This window comes from Brachycentrus maculatus, unplaced genomic scaffold (assembly GCF_059751285.1).
Source record: "Brachycentrus maculatus isolate JH-2025_06_01 unplaced genomic scaffold, ASM5975128v1 h1tg000440l, whole genome shotgun sequence".
NCBI lineage: Eukaryota > Metazoa > Arthropoda > Insecta > Trichoptera > Brachycentridae > Brachycentrus > Brachycentrus maculatus.
The window spans coordinates 75,318-99,908 of NW_028281188.1; the positions used below are offsets into that span (position 1 = coordinate 75,318).

General features: G+C 39.1%; 1 protein-coding gene across 1 annotated transcript; it reads left to right on the forward strand.

Annotated features, from left to right (window-relative positions):
• The first annotated feature begins 379 nt into the window (after positions 1 to 379).
• Positions 380 to 16,839, forward strand: HPS1 (Hermansky-Pudlak syndrome 1 protein). Its single transcript, XM_088271431.1, has 10 exons — positions 380 to 592; positions 2,970 to 3,131; positions 4,477 to 4,589; positions 6,240 to 6,482; positions 7,830 to 7,975; positions 9,025 to 9,284; positions 11,375 to 11,693; positions 12,446 to 12,576; positions 13,905 to 14,095; positions 16,605 to 16,839. Exons 1-10 carry the CDS (start codon positions 473 to 475, stop codon positions 16,771 to 16,773), a joined length of 1,854 nt encoding a protein of 617 aa, XP_088127557.1. The 5' UTR covers positions 380 to 472; the 3' UTR covers positions 16,774 to 16,839.
• The last annotated feature ends 7,752 nt before the right edge of the window (positions 16,840 to 24,591 follow it).

The window sequence follows — 24,591 nt, forward strand, 5'->3', positions numbered from 1 at the left end:
CTTAAGAGTCTATGACACTGACCACGGGACCACAACCTGACACAAAATGAAAGATTATAAAAGTATCTAAAATAATAATAACAAAAATTTAACTTGATCTTTATACTGACTGCGCATGATCACCGTCTAATTGTAACATTTCCGTCACAAATTGTCCTTAAAAGCATTACCCACACTGAATGGTGTATAGAGCACTGCATCGCGTTGATATGGAAATGTGGAATATCAATGATGAAAATAAAAATTATGATTTTTTTTACTCTCCCTGATTTTACATTTCAAAGTAGATACTTCAGCCAATATTTTTTACGACTGGCAATAATCGATTAAACGTCAAATATGACAGCAAGGTACTGCACTGACAGAACAGCTCAAATTGCAGATAGAAAAAGTCTAAACAAGAAGCACTTCTACCGCTTGTAATTCGATACATCTAGTTTAATTTCAATTTTAAAAGTGTAAATTCTTGAAAATGAAGGCGATTTTGGTGTTTAATAACATGAACGATCTCATATACTGGAAGTGGAATCACATTTTCGTAAAACATGTTTTGAATCTGGCGAAGGGACAAGGTTTAATTGGAGACGATGTGGTATTGTGCATTTATTTATCTATTATTTATTTTTAATATTTTATTTTATGGGTGACGTTATAAATGATTTTATGCGCTTTTATTTGTGCTTTAAATTATGATATTTTAGATTCTCACTGTCTTTTAGTAACATGATATTTTTGCTTGAGAGAAGCCCCACAAGTCGCTCACTCCTTTCAACAACGTCATATATAAAAAAAAAACTTGAGATCGTTTTTAAAATTTAAAAATATAGTACAATGTATTAAAAATAAATATCAAGCCACTTATTGAACTTTTTACTGTGCAACAGATCTTTTAGGTAATACCTGAATGTTTTTTCTCAATTTGAAAAATATTTAGTGTATTTAAAAAAATAATTAAAAAATACCTTTTTACAAAATGCAGAAACAACTTTTCTGCCCTGTAGCGGGTAAATATTAAGTTAAAAATATGCTGCTTTTGCTGGGATAGTACATTTTTTGGGCATTCTGAAAACATGCACAACTGAAAATTGACAATTTTTTATTTATGACGTTCTTGAAAGGAGTGAGCAATATGTCAAATACGAATTTGCCAATCACCTCATAGATTCAAATCACATCTTTAAAAAAGACACGGGAGTAAAAATATTAAACACTTATAATAAAGGGTTAAAACTAAATAATATGGACATTTTTTATATTAGGAAAGCAGTTAAAAATAATATTCCTTTAATTAACAACCAGATAAATTTTACTTTTAGTCCATTATTTGATTCAACATTGGTTACAATATTGCTCAATAAAAGCAACATTTAGAATTATTTACAATTTTCCTGTTTTTAAATCACATTTTCATATGGTGTACAAAATACATATCACCGGTGCACGCGGAAGATTAATGAACTCCTTCCATATCGAGTATTTTCACTACTACTACTACCATCACGCCGTTTCCCCGCAGGGGTAGGCAGAGAGGATGGAACGCCACACTCTTCTGTCCCAACATACACTCCTCGCCTCCTTCACATCCATACATCTAGTCATACATGCCCATGCATTCTTCCAAATGCAAAAACAACACTTTCTGCCCTGTAGCGGGTAAATATTAAGTTAAAAATATGCCGCTTTTACTAGGATATAGTACATTTTCTGGGCATTCCGAAAACATACACAACTGAAAATTGTCGATTTTTGATTTATGACGTTCTTGAAAGGAGTTAGCGATGTATACACACACATACACACACACACACACACGCTACTATTTGATAGTAAAAGTTGTTGATATGTTGTTATTTTTGTCCACAACATTGCGCTAAGGTTAGGTTGATTAGGTCAAATGCGCTGTGAATGTCAATATTAATTTAATCAGTCTTGCAACTGCGTAATTAATGCTGTCAATGCCCTCATTACACTACACTCGCGTGTTTGTTCTTTGTAACGCGTGAGTCATGTTTATTTACATATAATATTATTCAATTATCCCACTTTGATGTCAACATTATCGTTACAATGTAAGATCAACACAGAAAGACATCAAACAAAACCTAACACATACCTCTTGGTCAAAGAAACATAACAACATTTTGAGTGTGTCCAAATACTTGTTCACAAAATCTGGATTATCTCCAATTACAGGAGTTATTTTCATATTATTAAAAATAATGTGAAAATAACTCCTGTAATTGGAAATAATCCAGATTTTGTGAACAAGTATTTGGACACACTCAAAATGTTGTAAATAAATTATCTGGTTTTATATCTTTGTTTTTAATTCTGTCATACAATAATTTTCCACACATTCGTCTTAGGGAGCGCATTTCAACAGCGTTCACTCTGCTTTCGCCCTTCCTTTTCCAGTTCCATGTTTTGCTTTCATACATTAGTGTCGGTACCAGTACGCCATTGAGATCCGCTAGCTTGGCTTCCATGGACATATTTTTTATCACATTGTCCGATGTATATAACGATAAATGTTGCAAAATCCCATGTGTTCATGCCTAGATGCCCAGCAACCCTTGATGTTGAGTAACCTTCTTCTTCTTTCCACGTTAGCTCCCTAGGTGGAGCATATGGTCTCCAAGTCACTCTGTCACGCGCCATCTTCTTGGCTTCCTCCCAGGTCAGTCCGGCGTCTCGAAGTTCCGCTGAGTATAGTCGGTGAATGGTCGTCAGCGACCTTCCAGGGCGCCGGAATCCTCGGGGTTGGAAGAAGAGACACGAGGGGTTGGTGCTCTCAGGTGGCATTCTAAGGACATGTGCCAACCATGTCCACCTTCTCCTCTTCAGGACCTCCAGTATGAGAGGCTATTGAGTTCTTCTCCTCACATCGTCATTCCTGACTATGTGAGGTTGAGTTGTTGAGTAACCAGCTCATGGAAACTTCATAAAATGTGTATATTTGAACTTTCCAGGAGACTCTGGAGGAAAGTGGTCAGATGGGGGAACTGAGTCCGGATGTGGTCATCCAGATATTCTCTCCCATCATCACGTCACAGAAGATCATGAGCTGCCAGTTTGGGAACTCTTACACCTCGGTCCAGTGCAAAGATGGGACTAATATCGTCTTTGATGAGGTATATGCCTATTTTAAAATAGCTTTTAATTTTATTTTTACTTCATAAATACCACAATTACTTAAAATCTATTGTGACACGTGGTGAAACATCATTGTCAAACACCATATCGCTCACTCCTTTCAAGAACGTCATAAATAAAAAAAACTTGACTTTTCAGGAGAACGTTTTGAAAGTTTAAAAATATAATACAATGGTTTAAAAATAAATATCAAGCCACTTATTGAACTTTTTACTGTGCAACAGATCTTTTTAGGTAAAACCTGAAGGTTTTTTCTCCAATTGAAAAATATTTAGTATATTTAAAAAAATAATTAAACAATACCTTTTCTTCAAAATGTAAAAAATACACTTTCTGCTCTGTAGCGGGTAAATATTAAGTTAAAAATATGCCGCTTTTGCTGGGATATAGTACATTTTTTGGGCATTCCGAAAACACGCACAACTGAAAATTGACGATTTTTGATTTAGACGTTATTGAAAGGAGTGAGCGATATGTGAAAACTAAATTAAAATTTTAGGGTTGTTTCCTTGAGATATTTTGAGTATTCTTCTGTAGCGCCACATTTGGAATGCTTCAATCTTATTTATGGTAGCTCGGTCGACAGTCATCTGGCTTTGGACACCATAGAAAAGCACTGAAAAGGTGTAGCATCGTGAAATTCTCGTGCGCAGATTGAGGTTGAAGTAACATTAAAATAAATATCTTTATAGTATCCTTATCCTTTGCTCATGCATCTAAATACATCGTTGTCGGACGGTTTTGTTTATCAACCCCGACCCTACTTATACTCAGACAGTCTGCCGCCCGACCCTCAGTATACTAATCACAAGTAACCGCGAACCGAATTCCCATCCGTACAATGTTTGCAGGCGTCTCTCGCGCTCTACCATAAGTAAGCAAATAGAACGCTTTTAAGCGTCTCCCGCTCTCTACCAACAATATGCAAAAGACGCTTTAAGCATTTTCCACAAACAATATGTTAAAAGTATTGATACTTTGCGGTATAGTAATATAACACTCTTCTTATCATTTACCATTTGTTAAGATGTCAAAATGTACATATATATCTCGGTTTTTCTATAGCAAATAGAACGTTTATGAGCGTCTCCCGCTTGCTACCAACAGTATGTAAAAGACAATCAAAGTTTCCCACAAACAATGCGTTGGGCCATCTTCATTTCAAACTTCCTCAAGCCAGGATTTTTTGAGCTAGCAAAAGACTGTGTTCAGAAATAAGACTAAGATTCTCGGATCATTGAAATGCATGATCATTTGATGAATATTTTGCTTTGAATATCTTATTATTGTACTTATAACTGAGTTAATTTTGTGATTTTGCAGTTTGTGGGGTATTTGCTGGTGCACATTGCTAGAGACAGTGTGGGGAATATGCAGAGAGACCTGGCTACCATCGTATCCCTCATGCAGTACTTCTGCGGCCCTGATCCGTCATTGTAAGATATTTTCACCATTCAATTTGCTAAATAAACATGGTTCTGTGTATATATACAATAAATAATACTATAGCCATGCTGATTGAGACAATAGGTATGATGTATATGGCATGCGTTCAGCATCCTTCTCTCCATTGCTCTTTTTATTCATCTAAGGATGATAAACATATCCCTTAACTCTATCCACGCGGCTCGCATAACCGTATGTGTTTTTACAAAACATTCCCCACACGCGGCTGACATAAGCTTTTGTGTTTTCACTTTTTCACTACGTCAATCCTTGGCCTTATGACATCTGTTGAAATATTTGACTAATAATTTGTAACATCACAAGGATAAATAAAAGAACAGATCCCTGATTTTTCTTGCGGTCGGTAATTAGTCCGCGCCATAATCATGCCCTATATCTGTCTCACTCTCGACGCTACGTATCGCCAGTGGGTAAGAGTGACACACGATGCGTGCTTTGATTTATTTATGTTACGATCTTATTTGTTTATATTACGATATATTTCAAGAATAATGTGACACAAGTGTATTATAGAGTACCAAAAAGGCACAATGAATCCCATTGAACGTTTTTGTTTAGGAAAATAAATCGTTTCTTAACTAAATACATGATAAAAGTAATCATTTTAAAAACAGCGAAATACCGCCGCGTACGGGCGTCTCTCAGGAACAGGAGTTGACGCGGTTAAAAGGTTAAGGCGTTTGTGCACTACACGGAATTTTACCGCCCGGCATTTCATTTAGCACGATAAAACGATGATTGGCTTCGATTGGCTTGTGGTTTTGTCCATCTTTCTTCAGGTCGGTGCGTGAACACGTTGCGCGTAAATTCGATCACGCCAAACTGTCGTAGTCGCTTTTATTTTTCAAAACCGGACTGCCTGATGGTAAAATTCCATGAAGTGCACAAGCGGCTTTGGGGACTGAAAAACAAATGTTTAAATAAAGGAAAATACCAAGGTAACAGATGTTGCTCAAAGAGTCGCGGAACAAGAGTGAAACCGGGCTGGTAATGTATCATTTATGTCTGAGGATAGATGGACGAAGAAGGTGCTCGACTGGGGGCCTAGAAGCGTGGGTAGGCCCCAGACAAGATGGTCCTATGATATTAAGAAAGTAGCAGATCTGCACTGGAAAAGAGTCGCGTCCAACAGACAACTGTAGAAGTCCAAGAGGCAGGTCTTTGTTCAATACTGGACACAAGAAGGCTGAAGTAAGAAAGTGAGTTTGTATGGTATATGATATATGGAGTATGGAGCAGTGTTCTGCAAACTTTTTCTATTCAAGGTACATCTACCAAATTAAGAAATTTTAGAGGTCCATATTTACCATATTATGGTAACATATTTAATATTTTATGTCAAATGCGAAATGTGAGCCTACTTAACTGAGCACAGGCAATCAAAACTTGGAGCAATTGTGTTATTTACATAAAACTAAACTTTTTTCTGCGGCACACCACCACTGCTAATCACCACAGTACACCAGTGTGCCGCGGCACACATGGGACGAAACAATGGTATAGAGAGTCTACACGCTACTTTCAGAATCTTCTGTCAGATGCCAGCTCCCTCGCATCCTTCTAAGTAGCAGAAAATTTGGTCATCTTTCCGGATTCATCTGTATTATCCTGTTTTCTAGCCTGAAGCATGAGAAGCAGCGTGCCGGCGCGACGCTGGCCATCGGCAGCTGGCAGCGGCTGGCGGCGCGCTCGCAGGCGGCGCTGCTGGGGGCCACGGAGGCGCTGGGCGGCGGGGGCGGCGGGGAGGTGGCCGGCGCGGCCGTGGGGGCGCTGCGCGCTGCCGCGGACGCGCTGCCGCCGCCGCGCCGCGCCGCGCACGCCGTCATCTTCGTCGGGACCAAGCTGCTGGCGCTCTACTCCAGGTGAGAGGAGCAAACCTTATTCAACTAACTGAATTATCTGTTTTCTGAAACCTAGTGCCAAATCGTTGACAGGATATCCTTATTCTTCTTCTTTTTCATGAGCTCTCTGTCCTCCACTGCTGGATATAAGCCTCTTTCCCTTCTTTCCATTTCCTCTGGTCGGTTGCTGCTTGCAGCCAGTTTCTACCCCCCACAGCGACAATATCGTCGGACCATCTCTTTTGGGGTCTTCCGGCACCTCTTTTATTCTCCCAAGGTTAAAATTCTTGGGGTCAATCTTGGGGTCCTGTCTTGCAATATGTCCTGCCCATTGCCATTTGAGAACCAATATAACCTGTACTTTGGTTCTTTCCAGGTATTTTCATTTTTAATTTTATCCACCAGACTTAAACTAAGCATGGATCTTCACATGGATAGCTGTGTGCACTATTTATTGTCCTTATTGTCCTTTATTTGTCCCTATTATGTATTTGTGTATTATTAGCACTCTTTATGTAGTATTTTTTAGGTAAAGCTTTCCTGTAGCTTTAGGCTGTAGTGAAATCATATGTACACTCATGTGTCACTAGATTGATCAATATATCTAGGAGTTTCAAAAATCTTAGTTGTGTGGTTGTGAATGTTGTGCGCTGTAAAGTGATCACTAAACCAGCCTATGATAGGTCATTAGCTCTGTAAATAACCAGTCTTCCATACTTTCTTCATCTATATTGTGAATAATTTTTATTAACCAGATCCACGCGGCTCGCATGACCGTATGTGTATTCACAAAACATGCCCTATACGCGGCTGACATAAGCGTATGTGTTTTTACTTTGCTCCAGTTTCGAACCTCAGTTCAACTTGGTGGGATTTTTTCATGGTGTGGAACTTTGGATAAAATAATACGTCAATCCTTGGCCTTATGACATCTGTTGAAATATCTGACTAATAATTTGTAACATCACAAGGATAAATAAAAGAACAGATCCCTGATTTTTCTCGAGGTCATTGGTCCGCGCCATAATCATGCCCTATATCTGTCTCACTCTCGATGTTACGCATCGCCAGTGGGTAAGAGTGACACACGATGCGTGCTTTGATTTATTTATGTTACAATCTTATTTGTTTATATTACGATATATTTCAAGAATAATGTGACACACGTGTATTATAGAGTACCAAAAAGGCACAAGGAATCCCATTGAATGTTTTTGTTTAGGAAAATAAATCGTTTCTTAACTAAATACATGATAAAAGTAATCATTTAAAAAACGGCAAAACACCGCCGCGCATGGGCGTCTCTCAGGAACAAAGTTAACGCGGTAAAAAGGTTAAAAATTGACTCAACATGTATTTTTGTGGCAGCCGGGGCGTCGAGGACCTGACCCCGATGGACCTGTACTTCCTGGGCGTGATGTGCAGCGGGGCGCAGGAGCAGTGGGCACGCCGGCCCCCCAGCACCCAGGGCAGCCGCTCCCCCAGTCCCAGCGACCACGACGAGGAAGACATCCGTAAGGAAACCGATTCACAGACTCACCGACCAATCAACTTCTTAGGTTCACTTGGCTGGTTAGATGTTGTCTAGGTTTTTAGAGGTCATTATGGCAACCTTAGGATTTTTTGGAAACTTTGACTGTCTGGTAAAATTTAACATAACCTTGCCGTCATATTATTCAACAGTTCACGTTCAGTTCAGTATCACAAGGTGGACCCCAAGAATTCTACGATGGAGACCTTGGGAGATATGTCGGAAGACCCCATAAGAGATGGTCTGACGATATTGTCGCTGTGGGGGGTAGAAACTGGCTGCAAGCAGCAACCAACCGGAGGAAATGGGAAGAACGGGAAGAGGCGTATATCCAGGAGTGGAGGTCAGATGGCTCATGAAGACGAAAAACAAAAAGAAAGAATGGAATGATGTTTGATATGATACTGAGGAAGTAAGCGAGGGGCTCAGGATGAAGGATATTACTGGTTTATGGGAAAGGAAATGGAGGAAGAATGTAATCGCGTGAATTGCATGTCTGCAATCCCATTTGATTCAGCTAGATATCTCTTCGTTTTTAATTAATGTTTTACTCAGTAAATATGTACCACTATTTCTTAAAATCTACTGTGACCTGTGTTTCGATGCATGCCGCATCATTGTGGTATTACTTATATTACTTACTTATATACTTGGTATTATTAATAGTGGTATTTACTAAGTGATTATTTGTCCGCCTCCGTAGTGTAATGGTCAGCACGCTCGGCTACTGTTCTGGAGGTCCCGGGTTCGATTACCTAGGGGGGTAAAATAAATATAAGTGATTTTTTTCACTGTAATATTTATTCAATATTACCATGGACTGGTACCTGAAACGGAGGGCTGATCACCTTTCCTTCATGTGTAAACGATCAAGATAACACTGCGTTAATACGACACAGTGCCCTATGCACCATCAGGGTGCGGATAAGGGTTTAAAAAAATAAATTACTAAGTAAAACATTAATTAAAAATGGATAGATTTTACCACAAAGTGACTGCCGAATTAATTAATGAAGATATCTCTTCCTCTAGAATGCGGGGACTTTGGGCAGACGCTCTCGTGGACGGTGGTGCTGGGCGCGGGCGCGCCGCACGTGCTGTTGCTGCGGCGGCTGGCGGCGGGCGCCACGCTGGCGCTGTGCGTGGGCGTGGCGGCGCCCGGCGCGCAGGCGGCCGCGCCGGCACTGCGCGCCGCCCTGCTGGCGCTGGCCGCGCTGGCCGTGCCGCTGGCGCAGGCCAACCCGCAGCAGCTGCGCCCGGACCTCGCCCACCTCGAGACGGCCATGAAGAAGGTATCTTCTCATTCTTTTTCACGTCATTCAATTCAATTAAATTTTACTGATTTATTTTTTTATAAAAATGTTGATAATATTAGTATATAACCACTTGTCCGCCTCCGTAGTGTAATGGTCAGCATGCTCGCCTACCGTTCTGGAGGTCCCGGGTTCGATTCCCAGGGGGGTTTAATAAATATAAGTGATTTTTTCACTCTAATATTTATTCAATATTACACTGGACTGGTACCTGAAGTGGAGGGCTGATCACCTTTCCTTCATGTGTAATCGAACGAGATAACACTGCATTTATATGAAGCAGTGCCCTATGCACCATTGGGGTGCGGTAAGGGATTTATTATTATTTATTATATAACCACTCATGGAGATTTTTATGTCTACCGGTTTCGAGACGTACCCGTCTCTTCGTCAGGACAATCACTACCACTGCATGCAAACAATGCTACCCTTCACCACCATAGCACTATTTACACACTTAAAACTGCACAAAATGCATATTTCGGTCGACCCAAAGACCAACATGCCTGAAAGGTTCACAGCACAAACGTGCGTTATGAGCCGAGGTTAAACATGCACTAGGGTTAAACATATTAATGAACAGCTTATATACTCGTAGGATGAAAGGAGTGGGCGGGGTTTGAATTGGATATTGACGAATCTTGCTTAACCGATGTTGAATCATGTAAGTAAATACTCGGCTCGCTGTACTGACTGCCTGAATGCTCGCATCGTAACGTGTTACGTTACGACGAAATGTGGAAGTCAGTCTCCACCATTAACCTTTTAAACGCGTTAACTTTGTTCCTAAGAGACGCTCGTGCGCGGCTGTATTTCGCCGTTTTTTAAATGATTACTTTTATCATGTATTTAGTTATGAAACGATTTATTTTCCTAAACAAAAACGTTCAATGGGATTCATTGTGCCTTTTTGGTACTCTATAATACACGTGTGTCACATTATTCTTGAAATATATCGTAATATAAACAAATTAGATCGTAACATAAATAAATCAAAGCACGCATCGTGTGTCACTCTTACCCACTGGCGATGCGTAGCGTCGAGAGTGAGACAGATATAGGGCATGATTATGGCGCGGACTAATTACCGACCGCAAGAAAAATCAGGGATCCGTTGTTTTATTTATCCTTGTGATGTTACAAATTATTAGTCAGATATTTCAACAGATGTCATAAGGCCAAGGATTGACGTATTATTTTATCCAAAGTTCCACACCATGGAAAAATCCCTCCAAGTTGAACTGAGGTTCGAAACTTGGAGCAAAGTGAAAACACAAACGCTTATGTCAGCCGCGTATGGGGCATGTCTCGTTAAAACACATACGCTTATGCGAGCCGCGTGGATCCGGTTAAAGATAGGGAAGGTAAATGTGAAAAATACATCACAAACACCCAGACCAATTGAAAACAAATTTTTCTTGAATATATTTTGCAATTGGCGGGAATCAAACCCGAGTCGCCAATTTCGCAGTCGAGCGTCTTCCCTACTACGCCACGGCGCCTACCGTTGTTGTTGTTTTATTAAATAAATTTGTTTATATTTTTTTGACATCTATCAAAGATGAAGCCGAATATGGAAGTCTGGGCATTTACGGGGCCGATGACCGTCATAGGCTGGTTTAAGTGATCACTTTACACATGTGTAACATTCACCAATTCTACCGATTATTGACAACCACACTACTTAAATTCTCCGAGCTTCTATATATACGAACCAATTTTGAAACATTATTCTTGAATCACTAGAACTTCACTAGAGACATGTATTGGTGAGATGAAAAGAATCTTTTTACTAAGCAGAAACTCTTTTATTAGTATGTGAGGTCCAAATCCTGGATTATAATCACACACATGAGAAACGCCAGAAAATATCATTTTCATCTTTATTATTTAAGTTTTTTTTTTTTTGTATATGCCCAGACTTCCATATTCTTCTTCATCTTTGATGAGATGTTAAAAAATAATATGAAAATAACTCCTGTAATTGGAGGTAATCCAGATATTGTGAACAAGTATTTGGACACACTCAAAATGTCGTAAATTTGTTTATATATATTTCTTGGTGGCAGGTGCTGGACGCGTTGAAGAAGACTAAGGGCCAGCCGGAGTCGCCGCAGCGCAAGCTGCAGTCGCACTGGGAGGCGCTGCGGCGGCGCGCGGGCGAGGCGGCGCGCGGGGGCGGCGGGGCGGCGGGCGGCGGCTGGCTGGGCGCGGAGGCGGCGCTGTGCCCGCTGCGCCTGGCGCTGCGCACGGCCTACCAGCTGCAGTGCGAGGGCTTCGCGCCCGCGCTGGCCGACGCGCCCGCCGCCTTCGAGGCCGTGCACTCGCGCCTCGCGCCGCTCTACCACTTCCTGCGGGTCAAGGCCAGCACTAGCTTCCCGCTCTCCTCATATCCTTTGCAATTTCATCTTCTTCTGTGCGTGTCATGTCAGGTCTCCATGATCACCCTGTACTATGACTCGCCGTCAGCCTTTTTTTTAAAATTTTGTATATGTGTTTCTATTATTTACAAAAATACTTCAATTTTATACTATTTCTGTGAGCCTAAGCGCGTCGTTATTAAAAATAGGTATCAAATTGTAGTTAAGTGGGTTTAAACCCAGAAACTCTGACTCAAGAATCCACGACACTAACCACGGGACCGCAACCCGACACATAGTATTTTTTTGCTATAACTGATTCAGTGCGCCATTCGGTCTGCTCGCACCGTTCACTCTCATCTCTTCAATATATCTTTTTCAATATCTCCATCCATAGAGAATACTTCTTCTTCTAACCCTTATTCGCACCCAACGGTGCATAAGGCACTGCATCGTATAGAAGCAGTGTTATCTTGATCATTAAATACACGAAAAAGGTGATCAGCCTTCCTCTCCAGGTACCAATATAAGTGATTTTTTCTCTCTAATATTCATTCAATATTACCCTGGCCTGATACCTGAAGCAGAGGGCCGATCCCTTTTCCTTCGTGTGTAAACGATCAAGATAACACTACGTCGACATGATGTAGTGCCCTATGCACCATCGGGTGCAGATAAGGGTTAGAAGAAGTATGTATTCAATGGTCTTGGATTCCTTTCACATGCAAGTAGCTATTGAATAGACTTGTAAGTACGAGATATGAGCCTTAACCCTCGGCACGTCCCCCGTGATGAGCAAGTACGTGGAGGAGTTCCCGGGGCTGGTGCACTTCCTGTTCCTGGACCGCACCACGCACCGCCTCACGGCGCCCTCGCTGCAGGACTGCAGCCACATGCTCTCCAGGAAAAAGGTACTTACCTTCCGATTCGGTGCTTGGTGCTACTTTGGTGGACCTGCTAAGGAAGCAACATCTTTTGACCATACTAGTGATATTTTTATTGTTAAAACCATATCGGATCCCTATGTAGAGCACTTAGAGTTCGTATAATGTCTCCAGGCTTTTTTTTTGTCGGCCGCCAGCTCCTTTGCATCCTCCCAAGTCAGATCCACGTCCCGAAGTTCAGACGAGAACTGCCGACAAAAAATAACACTCTCCTTATCATTCATCGTTTACTTGTTTCATCGTCCACTTTCTGTAATACCACTTAATAATAATAAAACCCTTATCCGCACCCCAATGGTGCATAGGGCACTGCGTCATATAAACGCAGTGTTATCTTGATCGTTTACACATGAAGGAAAGGTGATCAGCCCTCCGTTTCAGGTACCAGACCAGGATAATATTGAATAAATATGACAGTGAAAAAATCACTTCTATTTATTTTACCCCCCTTGGGAATCGAACCCGGGACCTCCAGAACGGTAGCCGAGCGTGCTGACCATTACACTACGGAGGCGAACATCACTTAACAAGTACATATTCTTAACCTGTCCGAGAGTGAGTTTCTGTGGACAAAACTGTATCCGGGGAGTCAGTTTTCTTGCTATTTGTTTTTACTTTTTATAATTTGATATCATAGTCGATGCTATAATGCCAGAGGTTAAACACCGGGAAGGGAAGGTTAAACATGCTTTGTATCGGCCGTACATGTACGGCCGTACTCCCGGACAGGTTGAGTAGTATCCACACATAAGGAGAGTGTTATATAATCATACATACCACAAAGTTTACAATGCTGCTAATATTAAAAATATAAATATAAAATAAACCATCTTTGTAAGACCACCTCCGTCTTTGTATTTGTCAGTTCTGTCTAAAATCACTCTAGATATCGCTCACTCCTTTCAAGAACGTCATAAATAAAAAAACCTTGATTTCTCAGGAGAACGTTTTTAAAGTTTAAAAATATAATACATTGTATTAAAAATAAATATCAAGCCACTTATTGAACTTTTTACTGTGCAACAGATCTTTTTAGGTAAAACCTGAAGGTTTTTTCTCCATTTGAAAAATATTTAGTTTATTTAAAAAAATAATTAAACATTACATTTTGTTCAAAATGCAAAAACAACACTTTCTGCCCTGTAGCGGGTAAATATTAAGTTAAAAATATGCCACTTTTGCTGGGATATAGAACATTTTCTGGGCATTCCGAAAATATGCATAACTGAAAATTGACGATTTTTTATTTATGTCGTTCTTGAAAGGAATGAGCGATATGTCTGTCTGTCTGTCAGATCTGGCGCATGGTGGAGCGGGGCTGCAACGACACGCGCGCCGGGCACACGGCCAGCATGTGGAAGGACGAGTCGCTGCACTACGCGCACCTGCTGTGGTGGGAGGACGCCGGCGGAGCCCCCCTGCGCCCCCGCCAGCTGGCCTCCGCAGCGCTGCCCACCAACGCCAGGACCCCGGCTGACTACTACAGGTGACCCTGCAGTGACCGGTAGAGTGCAGATAATCCCCAGTGTAGGCAGTGAAAGGAATTAGATGGCACTGCATATTATTTTTTGATATCTCATCAAAGATGAAGAAAAATACAATGAAACCTCTATCTATCGTTTTTGACCTTTTAACCGCGTTAACTTTGTTCCTGAGAAACGCCCGTGCACGGCAGTATTTTGCTGTTTTTTTAAATGATTACTTTTATCATGTATTTAGTTAAGAAACGATTTATTTCCCTAAACAAAAACGTTCAATGGGATTCATTGTGCCTTTTTGGTACTCTATAATACACATGTGTCACATTATTCTTGAAATATATCGTAATATAAACAAATAAGATCGTAACATAAATAAATCAAAGCACGCATCGTGTGTCACTCTTACCCACTGGCGATGCGTAGCGTCGAGAGTGAGACAGATATAGGGCATGATTATGGCGCGGACTAATTACCGACCTCAAGAAAAATCAGGGATCTGTTCTTTTATTAAACCTTGTGATGTTACAAATTATTAGTCAGATATTTCAACAGATGTCATAAGGCCAAGGATTGACGTATTATTTTATCCAAAGTTCCACACCATGAAAAAATCCCTCCAATCGAACTGAGGTTTGAAACTTGGAGTGGAAAAGTAAAAACACATACGCTTATGTCAGCTGCGTATGGGGCATGTTTTGTTAAAACACATACGGTTATACGAGCCGCGTGGATCCGGTTAAAGGGACCTAGTGAAATAAACTATGAATGCGGGATAAAGAAGTCAATACACAAGGACATACGATCGAGTAAAAATACCGTCCTCCCAATCTGCATAACCATTGGTAGGTTGAAATTTTAAGAATACAAGTTTTAGATGTTAATAAATGTATTTATAAAACAAAAAAAATACAAAGTAGAACAGAACCCAAAGATCTTCATACCTCTTCTGCTGTATCCATCACACAAGCTTTCGGTCATCTGTATCACACACATATGAATATTGTCGTCGAATGTAACAAAATTAAGAGAATTGAAAAGAATGAAAAAAAAAACAGATAAATTAAATAAAATACGTAGCATAATTCAAACGATGAATGCGGTAAAATGGTGGACAGAAACGATCGATGCGATTTATTTTTGAATGAAATTAATTTGGGGTAGAAGAAATAAACGACACATCCGGGAAAACGATTATTCGAGGAACAATAGATAGAGGTTTCATTGTATGTATTATTGTTTAAAAATTTATATTTATAAAGTATATTTAATTTTATAATAATGGTCTCTTTTTCATAGATAACCAGTGTAGAATTTATAGAATATGGAAGTCTGGGCATTTACGGGGCTGACGACCATCATAGGCTGGTTTAAGTTATCACTTTACACACGTGTCACATTCACCAATTCTACCCATTATCGACAACTACACCACTCAAATTCTTGGAACTTCTATATATATGAACCAATTTTGAAACATTATTCTTGAATCACTAGAACTTCACTAGAGACATCTATTGGTGAGATGTAAAAAAGCTCTTTATTAAGCAGAAACTCTTTTATTAGTATGTGAGGTCCAAATCCTGGATTTTAATCACACACATGAGAAACGCCAGAAAATATTATTTTTATTTTTATTATTAAAGCTCTTTTTTTTGTAAATGCCAAGGCTTCCATACTCTTCTTCATCTTTGATGAGATGTAAAAAAATAATATGAAAATAACTCCTGTAATTGGAGGTAATCCAGATTTTGTGAACAAGTATTTGGACACACTCAAAATGTTGTAAAATAGCACTGCGTTTATATGCTGCAGTGCCTTATGCATCATTAGGGTGCGGATAAGGGTTTGAAAAAGAAGAATTTTGACGGTCGAGAAAATTTATACATTTTTAGTATTCTTCTTCTTTAGCCTTCTGTGCTCCACTTCTGGATATATGTCTATCCTTTTATTTACCTCGGTCTGTTGCTGCTTGCAGCCATTTTCTACCCCCCCAGTGGCTATGTCGTCGGACCATCTATTTTGAGGTCTTCCGATGCCTCTTTTATTCTTCCAAGGTCTCCATTAAAAATTTTATCGGTCCCCCTAATTTCGTGTGAAAAATATGAATTCATTTTTATGTAAAAATCTATTGTTTTCACTATTTCAATGTTGTATTAGTTCAACAGTGATATATAATTCTCATACACAGATTAAGGTTGAATTATTATTAATATATCGTATTTATATCATGTCCTATCATGTGTAATGGTCAGCATGTTCGGCTACCGTTCTGGAGGTCCCGGGTTCAATTCCCAAGAAGGGGTGAAATGAATTTAAGTGATTTTTCACTTGAATACTTATTCAATGCTACCCTGGACTGGTACCTGAAGCGGAGGGCTGATCACCTTTCCTTTGTGTGTTAACGATCAAGATAACACTGTGTTTGTATAATGCAGTGCCCTATGCACCATTGGGGTGTGGATAATGGTTTGAATTGAAAATTGAATTTTTATCATTTATATATTTTTCTGGCAGTAAACTGACTGAGGCCTGTTTTCCCGCCACGAAAGGGGTGCGCTGCCTGGAGCTGTACGCCGTGCACCTCGGCCTGCTGCCCGCCGGCACAGCGCTGGCGCACGCGCGCCGCCTCGCGGCCACCGTGGCGGACCTGTGGGCCACCCCTCACCCCGCCGGCCTGCTGTGAGCTCCCCCCACCACTTCCCCCGCCCAGTCGCGTGACTTGCAGGCAACTGAAGATAAATATTGTTAGCCCGCATGCAGTATGGTGACATACGTCACTAGTCTACAAACAGTATGGCCTCAAATACCATTAGCTTATAAGCAATATGGCCACAAATGCTACATACAGGCTTTCAAGCAACCAGTGACAAATGTCACTACACGCAAGCAATATGGCAACACAAGCCTCCAGGCAATACGGCAACAAATGTCACTAGGCTACAAGCAATATGGCCACAAATGTCACTAGCCTACAAGCAATAAGGCCAAATATGTTACTAGCCTACATGTAGTATGGTTACAAATGTTACTAGTCTACAAGCAATATGCCCACAAATGTTACTGGCTTTCAAGCGACTAGTAATGGATGTCGCTAGCCTACAACCAATAAGGCTGAAAATGTCACTAGTCTACAAGCAATATGGCCACAAATGTTACTGGCTTACAAGCAACTAGTGACAAATCTCGCTAACCTTCAAGCAATAAGGTTGAAAATATCACTAGTCTACAAGCAATATGGCCACAAACGTTACTGGCTTACTAGCAACTAGTGACAAATGTCGCTAACCTTCAAGCAATAAGGTTGAAAATATCACCAGTCTACAAGCAATATGGCCACAAATGTTACTAGGCTACAAGCAATATGGCCACAAATGTCTCTAGCTTACAAGCAACTAGTGACAAATGTTGCTAGCCCACAAGCAATAAGGCCGAAAATGTCACTGGTCTATAAGAAATATGGCCACAGCCTTCAAGCGATATCAATGCGCAATCGCCAAACTTTCTATAATATACATACAGGAGAAAGTGACCAAGTTCATTTTTTACAAAAACGTGATCATTGACTATTTGATATCTTACTAGCTTAATATTGCCCTGAAAAATATCCCAAAGGATTTTAAACTTGGAAGTATAATATATAATAATAATAATAACCATATCCGCTCCCTAGGTAGAGCATATGGAGTCCACAAACTGTCTCCAGGCTTTTCTGTCGGCTGCCAGCTCCCTTGCATCCTCCCAAGTCAGATCCGCGTCCCGAAGTTCTGACGAGAACTGCCGACGAATTGTCAGCAGTGGTCGTCCTGGGCAGCGCGAACCTGATGCCTTGTAAAAGAGGCAAGCTTGATGGCGGCTCTCAGGAGGCATGCGGAGTACATGGCCAAGCCAACTGAATCGCCTTTTCTTGACGACAGTTGTGTATAATATATTGACTTGGTAAAAAATGACTAACTGCATTGATGTTTATTTTCTTGCCAAGCAAAAGTGACTTAAATGGCCCTCCTGAACCTTTTACGTTTTGTTAGTTGGTCACTTTCTTCTGTACGACTAAGATATGTACATACTGAGAAACCGCGTGTGGTTTGTGTACCAGTATTTTTTATTAAGTTTATTTTTCTGTATTATTTTTTAAGGATGTTATCCGAATTTTTTTTATTTTTTATTATTGTTACTGATTCTAAAATGTGTGTCAAAAATTTGTACATATCGACGGCCCCTACGTAAAATACTCCATCTGCAAATCTGTTACTCTACAGGAGAGAGCCGAGAAGATTTTTTCATCGTATTCTTTTTTATTATTTAACGGTTTTATCTGAAATTATAAACTAGTATTATTCGTTAAAAAACATGATAAAATAATGTATTAAATCCTTTGAAAACTATATGCTTTGTCAAAATTAAGTAGTTAGCGTTTTAGGAGTTCAGTTTATTTCGAAAATTTGATGTAGATAGCGTTTTACACGCCTGAAAACTAGGGGTAATTTATTTTATATATTTTTTTGTTTGTTTATATTTGTAGATCGGTCTGTTGATAACGTACACCAAATATCTAAAAATTTACAAAAATGTAGTTAGAGCACTTTACGTAGGGCACGTCGATATTATGATACGTACTTCAATCCAGTAGAGATATCGCCCACTCCTTTCAAGAACGTCATAAATCAAAAAACTTGATTTTTCAGGAGACCGTTTTTAAAGTTTAAAAATATAATACAATGTTTTAAAAATAAATATCTAGCCACTTATTGAACTTTTTACTGTGCAACAGATCCTTTTTGGTAAAACCTGAAGATTTTTTCTCCATTTGAAAAATATTTAGTTTATTTCAAAAAATAATTAAACAATACCTTTTCCTCAAAATGTAAAAACAACACTTTCTGCCCTGTAGCTGGTAAATATTAAGTTAAAAATATGCCTCTTTTTCTGGGATATAGTACGTTTCTGGGCATTCCGAAAATATGCTCAACTGAAAATTGACAATTTTTGATTTATGACGTTCTTGAAAGGAGTGAGCAATATGACCAACATGATGGTATTTATTATTTTTTCTGTGTTTATATTTCTTTCCAGCTTAGGTTTTTGATGTCAAATTGTAAAATATATCAGGAGCTAAAAATGTGCAATGAGCAACCAAATTTGTGCACTTATTGCCCCAATGATGGAATCCAAAAAACAGCTTTTTTATTTATGATTATTTAATTATTTAACTTTATTCCACACCTTGAGGTGCAAAGTGCAAGCCTCTAAGTCTCATACAGGGCCAGCTCGCTAATCCGAACGCTCTGTTATCCGAAACATGCTAAAATACAAACAATATCGCTGGTTGGCTGATGCCAGTTTAAAAATTCTACCTCCTAAAGCCATAGATTTCAGCATAGTCATCAACTGGTATGAACAAGTCGTTCAGAACACTGGGGAGTTGATGGTTTTGAGACAAATTAATAATTTAGCCTTTGAACACCAGTTAGGTTCGTTGGTTCAGAAAAAAATTACAAAGTTAGTGCTTCATATATAAATTATAGCCTCATTTTTATTTTAATCATTTATAGTCATTATTTCTTCTTCTTCTTTTTGTAGATCCTAAGGATTTGTTTGTGCCTCCGCTTGTCGCCCTTGGGATGTTGACTCCCAGACTCCCAGACTCCCTTTCCACCTTTTTGGAGGTCTGCCTGGGGGTCTGCGTCTTTCAGGGTTACCTTGAAGAGCGATACGTGGAAGTCTGTCTTCTGCCATTCTGTTTCTGACTTATTATTTCATTTACATAATTTCAGTATCTTTAAAATTTTGTCCTCAAATCGCTCACTCCTTTCAAGAACGTCATAAATCAAAAAACTCGATTTTTCAGGAGAACGTTTTTAAAGTTTAAAAATATAATACAGTTTATTAAAAACAAATATCAAGCCACTTGTAGAACTTTTTACTTTGCAACAGATCTTTTAAGGTAAAACCTGAAGGTTTTTTGTCCATTTGAAAAATATTTATTATATTTAAAAAAATAATTAAACAATACCTTTTTTTCAAAATGCAAAAACAACACTTTCTGCCCTGTAGCGGGTAAATATTATGTTAAAAATGTGCCTCTTTTGCTGGGATATAGTACATTTTTCGGGCATTCTGAAAATACAACTGAAAATTGACAAATTTTGATTTATGACGTTCTTGAAAGGAGTGAGCGTAATGCTGGATTAACCCTGGTTGTATCATGATTTCACGGATATCTCAACATAGATGAAGAAGTCTGTTGAAACGGCAATTGCTCAATATGGAAGTCTAGGTGTTAAGTGATATACATATTGAGAATTTGTTTATTTGGTGTGTGTATTATATTACTATAATGTATTACTTAGGAATTAAGAAGTATTTGTTTTTCTAGTTGATCTCCGATCTCAAATTGTACTAAATTTTATAATTCATGTATATATATATGTATGTATGGTGTTTCTTTTTATAGAGGTATACAAATTCAAATTTCCCTCGATAAATTGATGGTGGCACCTGCCGTGTGGCATGTTGTGCCCTCTTGTTGATATCACAGCTCTGTCACATCAATACAATGCAACTGAGGTACGAAGAAGTCAGTGATTGTCGTTCTGTAGTGCTCTGCATTGAACGTAACATTCTGGTAATGAAAAAAATATAAGCCAATAATTCCACCTGCCCATAAAGCACACCAAACAGTGACTTTTATTGGATGTAAGGGCATCCCGACAAAGGCTTTGACAAATTACACCTTTTTAACTTTTTAATTGATGAATATATTCATTCATTCATTCAAACCACCCCAATGGTGCATAGGGCACTGCATCATACAAACGCAGTGTTATCTTGATCGTTTTACACATGAAGGAAAGATAATCAGCCCTTCGCTGCAGGTACCAGTCCAGGGTTATATTGAATAAATATTACAGTGAAAAAATCACTTATATTCATTTTACCCCCCTTGGGAATAGAACCTGGGGACCTCCAGAACGGTAGCCGAGCGTGCAGACCATTACACTACGGAGGCGGACAAAATGAATACTATATAATATTGTTAAATGCAACGTTCATTCAACAATGATTAAAGAAAACACTTCGTTTTTTACCACTTGAGTTTTATTATAGACTACATGTTTCAGAAGTTAAACTTCCTTCATTCAGGTCTGTATAATAACAGTTATTATACAGACCTGAATGATGGAAGTTTAACTTCTGAAACATGTAGTCTATAATAAAACTCAAGTGGTAAAAAACGAAGTGTTTTCTTTAATCATTGTAACATGTCTTACCACAAAGTTAATGCCAAAACAATAAATAAAATTTCATTCAACAAGGGGTAACAGTAATTTGTATTTTCTATATCCCTTGCATGTGTTCACTGGTCAGTACTATGCGCCGAGAGGTATGCATAAGGGAGCTAGCTAGCTGAATCATTTTATTTTCATTAATTGTTTCGGCAGTCACTTTGTGGTGAAATCTATCCACCTACTTAGTAAATACCACTATTTCTTATTATTTTTTGACATCTCATCAAAAATGAAGAAGAATATGGCAGTCTGGGCATTTACGGGGCTGACGACCATCATAGGCCCAGACTTAAATGCCCAGAGTTCCATATTCTTCTTCGTCTTTGATGAGATTTAAAAAAATAATATGAAAAATACTCCCATAATTGGAGATAATCCAGATTTGTGAACAAGTATTTGGACACACTCAAAATGTTGTACTATTTCTTATAATCTACTGTGACACGTGTTTTGATGCATTCCGCATCATTTTCATGTTTGAAAATGATGCGGAATGCATCGAAACACATGTCACAGTAGATTTTAAGAAAAAGTGGTATGTCACTTTTTTTTCAAACCATTATCCGCACTCCAATGGTGCATAGGGCACTGCATTACATAAACTCAGCGTTATCTTGATCGTTAACATGCGAAGGAAATGTGATCAGCCCTCCGCTTCAGGTACCAGTCCAGGGTATTATTGAATAAATATTAGAGTGAAAAAATCACTTATATTCTTTTGACTCTCTGGGAATCGAACCCGACACCTCCAGAACGGTAGCCGAGCGTGCTGACCACACTACGGAGGCGGACATTTCACTTATTAAAAAGTGGTATTTACTAAGTAAAACATTAATTAAAAATGAATCATTTTAGTTACCTTTGATTTTATTAAGTATTTTTTTAAATAAAATTTATATTGTACAAGCAATGATGACTTTTAATTTTATATCCCGAATTAATTTTTATTCAAGGAAACCTATCCACCATATTTTTTTTCTTTTACTATACTTTTTTGACGGGTTTAAAATCTTCTTCTTCTTTTTGTAGATCCTAGGGATCCTGTTTGTGCCTCCGCATGTCGCTCTTGGGATGCTGACTCCCAGCTGTCTTTCCATCTTTTGGAGGTCTGCCTGGGGGTCTAGGTCCTTCAGGATTACCTTGAAGGACGATATGTGGAATTCTGTCTTCTGACATTCTGTTTATATGTTCCTTCCAGTATGGCCTTCGTTGTCGTCCCCACCTCACGATATCTTCCGTCTTACACATGCTCCGGATGTCGGTATTTCTTACTCGTTCTAGTAAAATCTTCTTCTTCTTCTTCTTCTTATTATAGGCCTTGCGGCCTGTTTTTAAGAGGGATTAGCCTCCTGCGACGTCGATTCCCAGCTATCGGCCCATCTCTTTGGTGGTCTGCCCGGGAGTCGTCTACCATGGGGCTAGTAAAATCACTTATGCATATTTTTGAATTAGCATCGAACCCGGGACCTCCGGGGCAGTAAAACATCCTAATCGCTGCACTGCGGAGGCGAATAAATAAATAAAAGAAGTAGGTAGGTACTTTTTTTACATAGATAATAATTTTGACATCTACAGTGCGTTGGTAATTCTCAATTGAAAATCAATGCCGATTTTCAAAAAAAAAAAACAGCTGATTTTTTTTTGTTTTTTTGACATACTCAATTTTTTTTTAGGTGATATTGTCAAATATAAATAGTATAATGATCCGGACTAATTGGGGTGAAAGTAGTCCGGATAAGAAAAAATCAGAAAAATCTAGTAACAAAAATGTAGCAATGAAAAAGAAGTATATTTAGCATTTTTACATTTTGGTATCTCAACAAAGATGAAGAAGAAAATGGAAGTCTGGGTATTTACAGGGCTTACGACCATCATAGGCTGGTTTAAGTTTAACATTCACCAATTCTACCCATTATTGACAACCTGGTGTGGTTTTCAAATTATTGGAAGTTCTATATACATATACGAACCAATTTAAAAACATTATTCTTGAATCACTAGAACTTCACTAGAGACATCTATTGGTGAGATGAAAAGAAGCTTTTTATTAAGCAGATACTCTTTTATTAGTATGTGAGGTCCGAATCCTGGATTATAATCACACACATGAGAAACGCCAGAAAATATCATTTTCATTTTTATCATTTAAATGATAAAAACAAATAAATCTCTTTTAAAAAATAAAAAAAAGATTTGTCTTTTTGGTGCGATCTACCGCCTCGCTCTTCCAGTGCCGGACTGGAATCAGCGAGCTGCAAACGCCGCGCGCATTTCCGCCGGCCATGTTTAGCAGCGACCACGTGACGCGCAATGGCGGCGCTTACGGGCGCCTCAGGGCCGAATGCGGGGGCCCGAAGTACGACACGGAGCGCGTGCACCCCCTCGTGAGGCTGCTACACCTGCGCTGTGTGCCGCTGCTGTACCAGGGCATGTGGAGGGAGGTGAGCCTCGAAGACTGCAACAAAAATTTGGAGGAAAACACGTCGGAGTTGGTCGGGAATCAGCTTCAAAGGTAAGTGTTGCACAGTTTTAAAAAAACACGTTTTTGATTTTTTAACGTGCGTCCAAATTCTATATCGTAGTCATACAGGAGAAAGTGACCAAGTGCATTGTTTTACAAAAACGTGATCATTGACTATTTGATATCTTACTAGCTTAAAATTGCCAAGTTTAAAATCCCAAGGGATTTTAAACTTGGAAGCATAATATATTGACTGGTTAAAAATGACTAACTGCATTGGTGTTTATTTTTTTGCCAAGCAATAGTGACTTAAATGGGCCTTCTGGACATTTTACGTTTTGGTAATTGGTCACAATCTCCTGTACGACTACGATATATCACTCATTTTATGCATGTATTTATTTGTTATATATATAATTACAAATCACAGAATACGGTAATGTGCCCTCAATGAATTTTAAATTATTTTGCAATTTAAAAATTGATTGTGCAATCGAATACGTCATGGCTGAATGGTGCGATATATTTCATATCTCATATTATTTTTTGACATCTCATCAAAGATGAAGAAGAATATGAAAGTCTGGGTATTTACGCGGTTGAAGACCGTCATAGGCTGGTTTTAGTGATCACTTTACACACGTGTAACATTCACCAGTTCTACCCATTATTGACAACCACACTACTCAAATTCTTGGAAGTTCTATTTATATATATATATATATGAACCAATTTCGAAACATCGTTCTTGAAT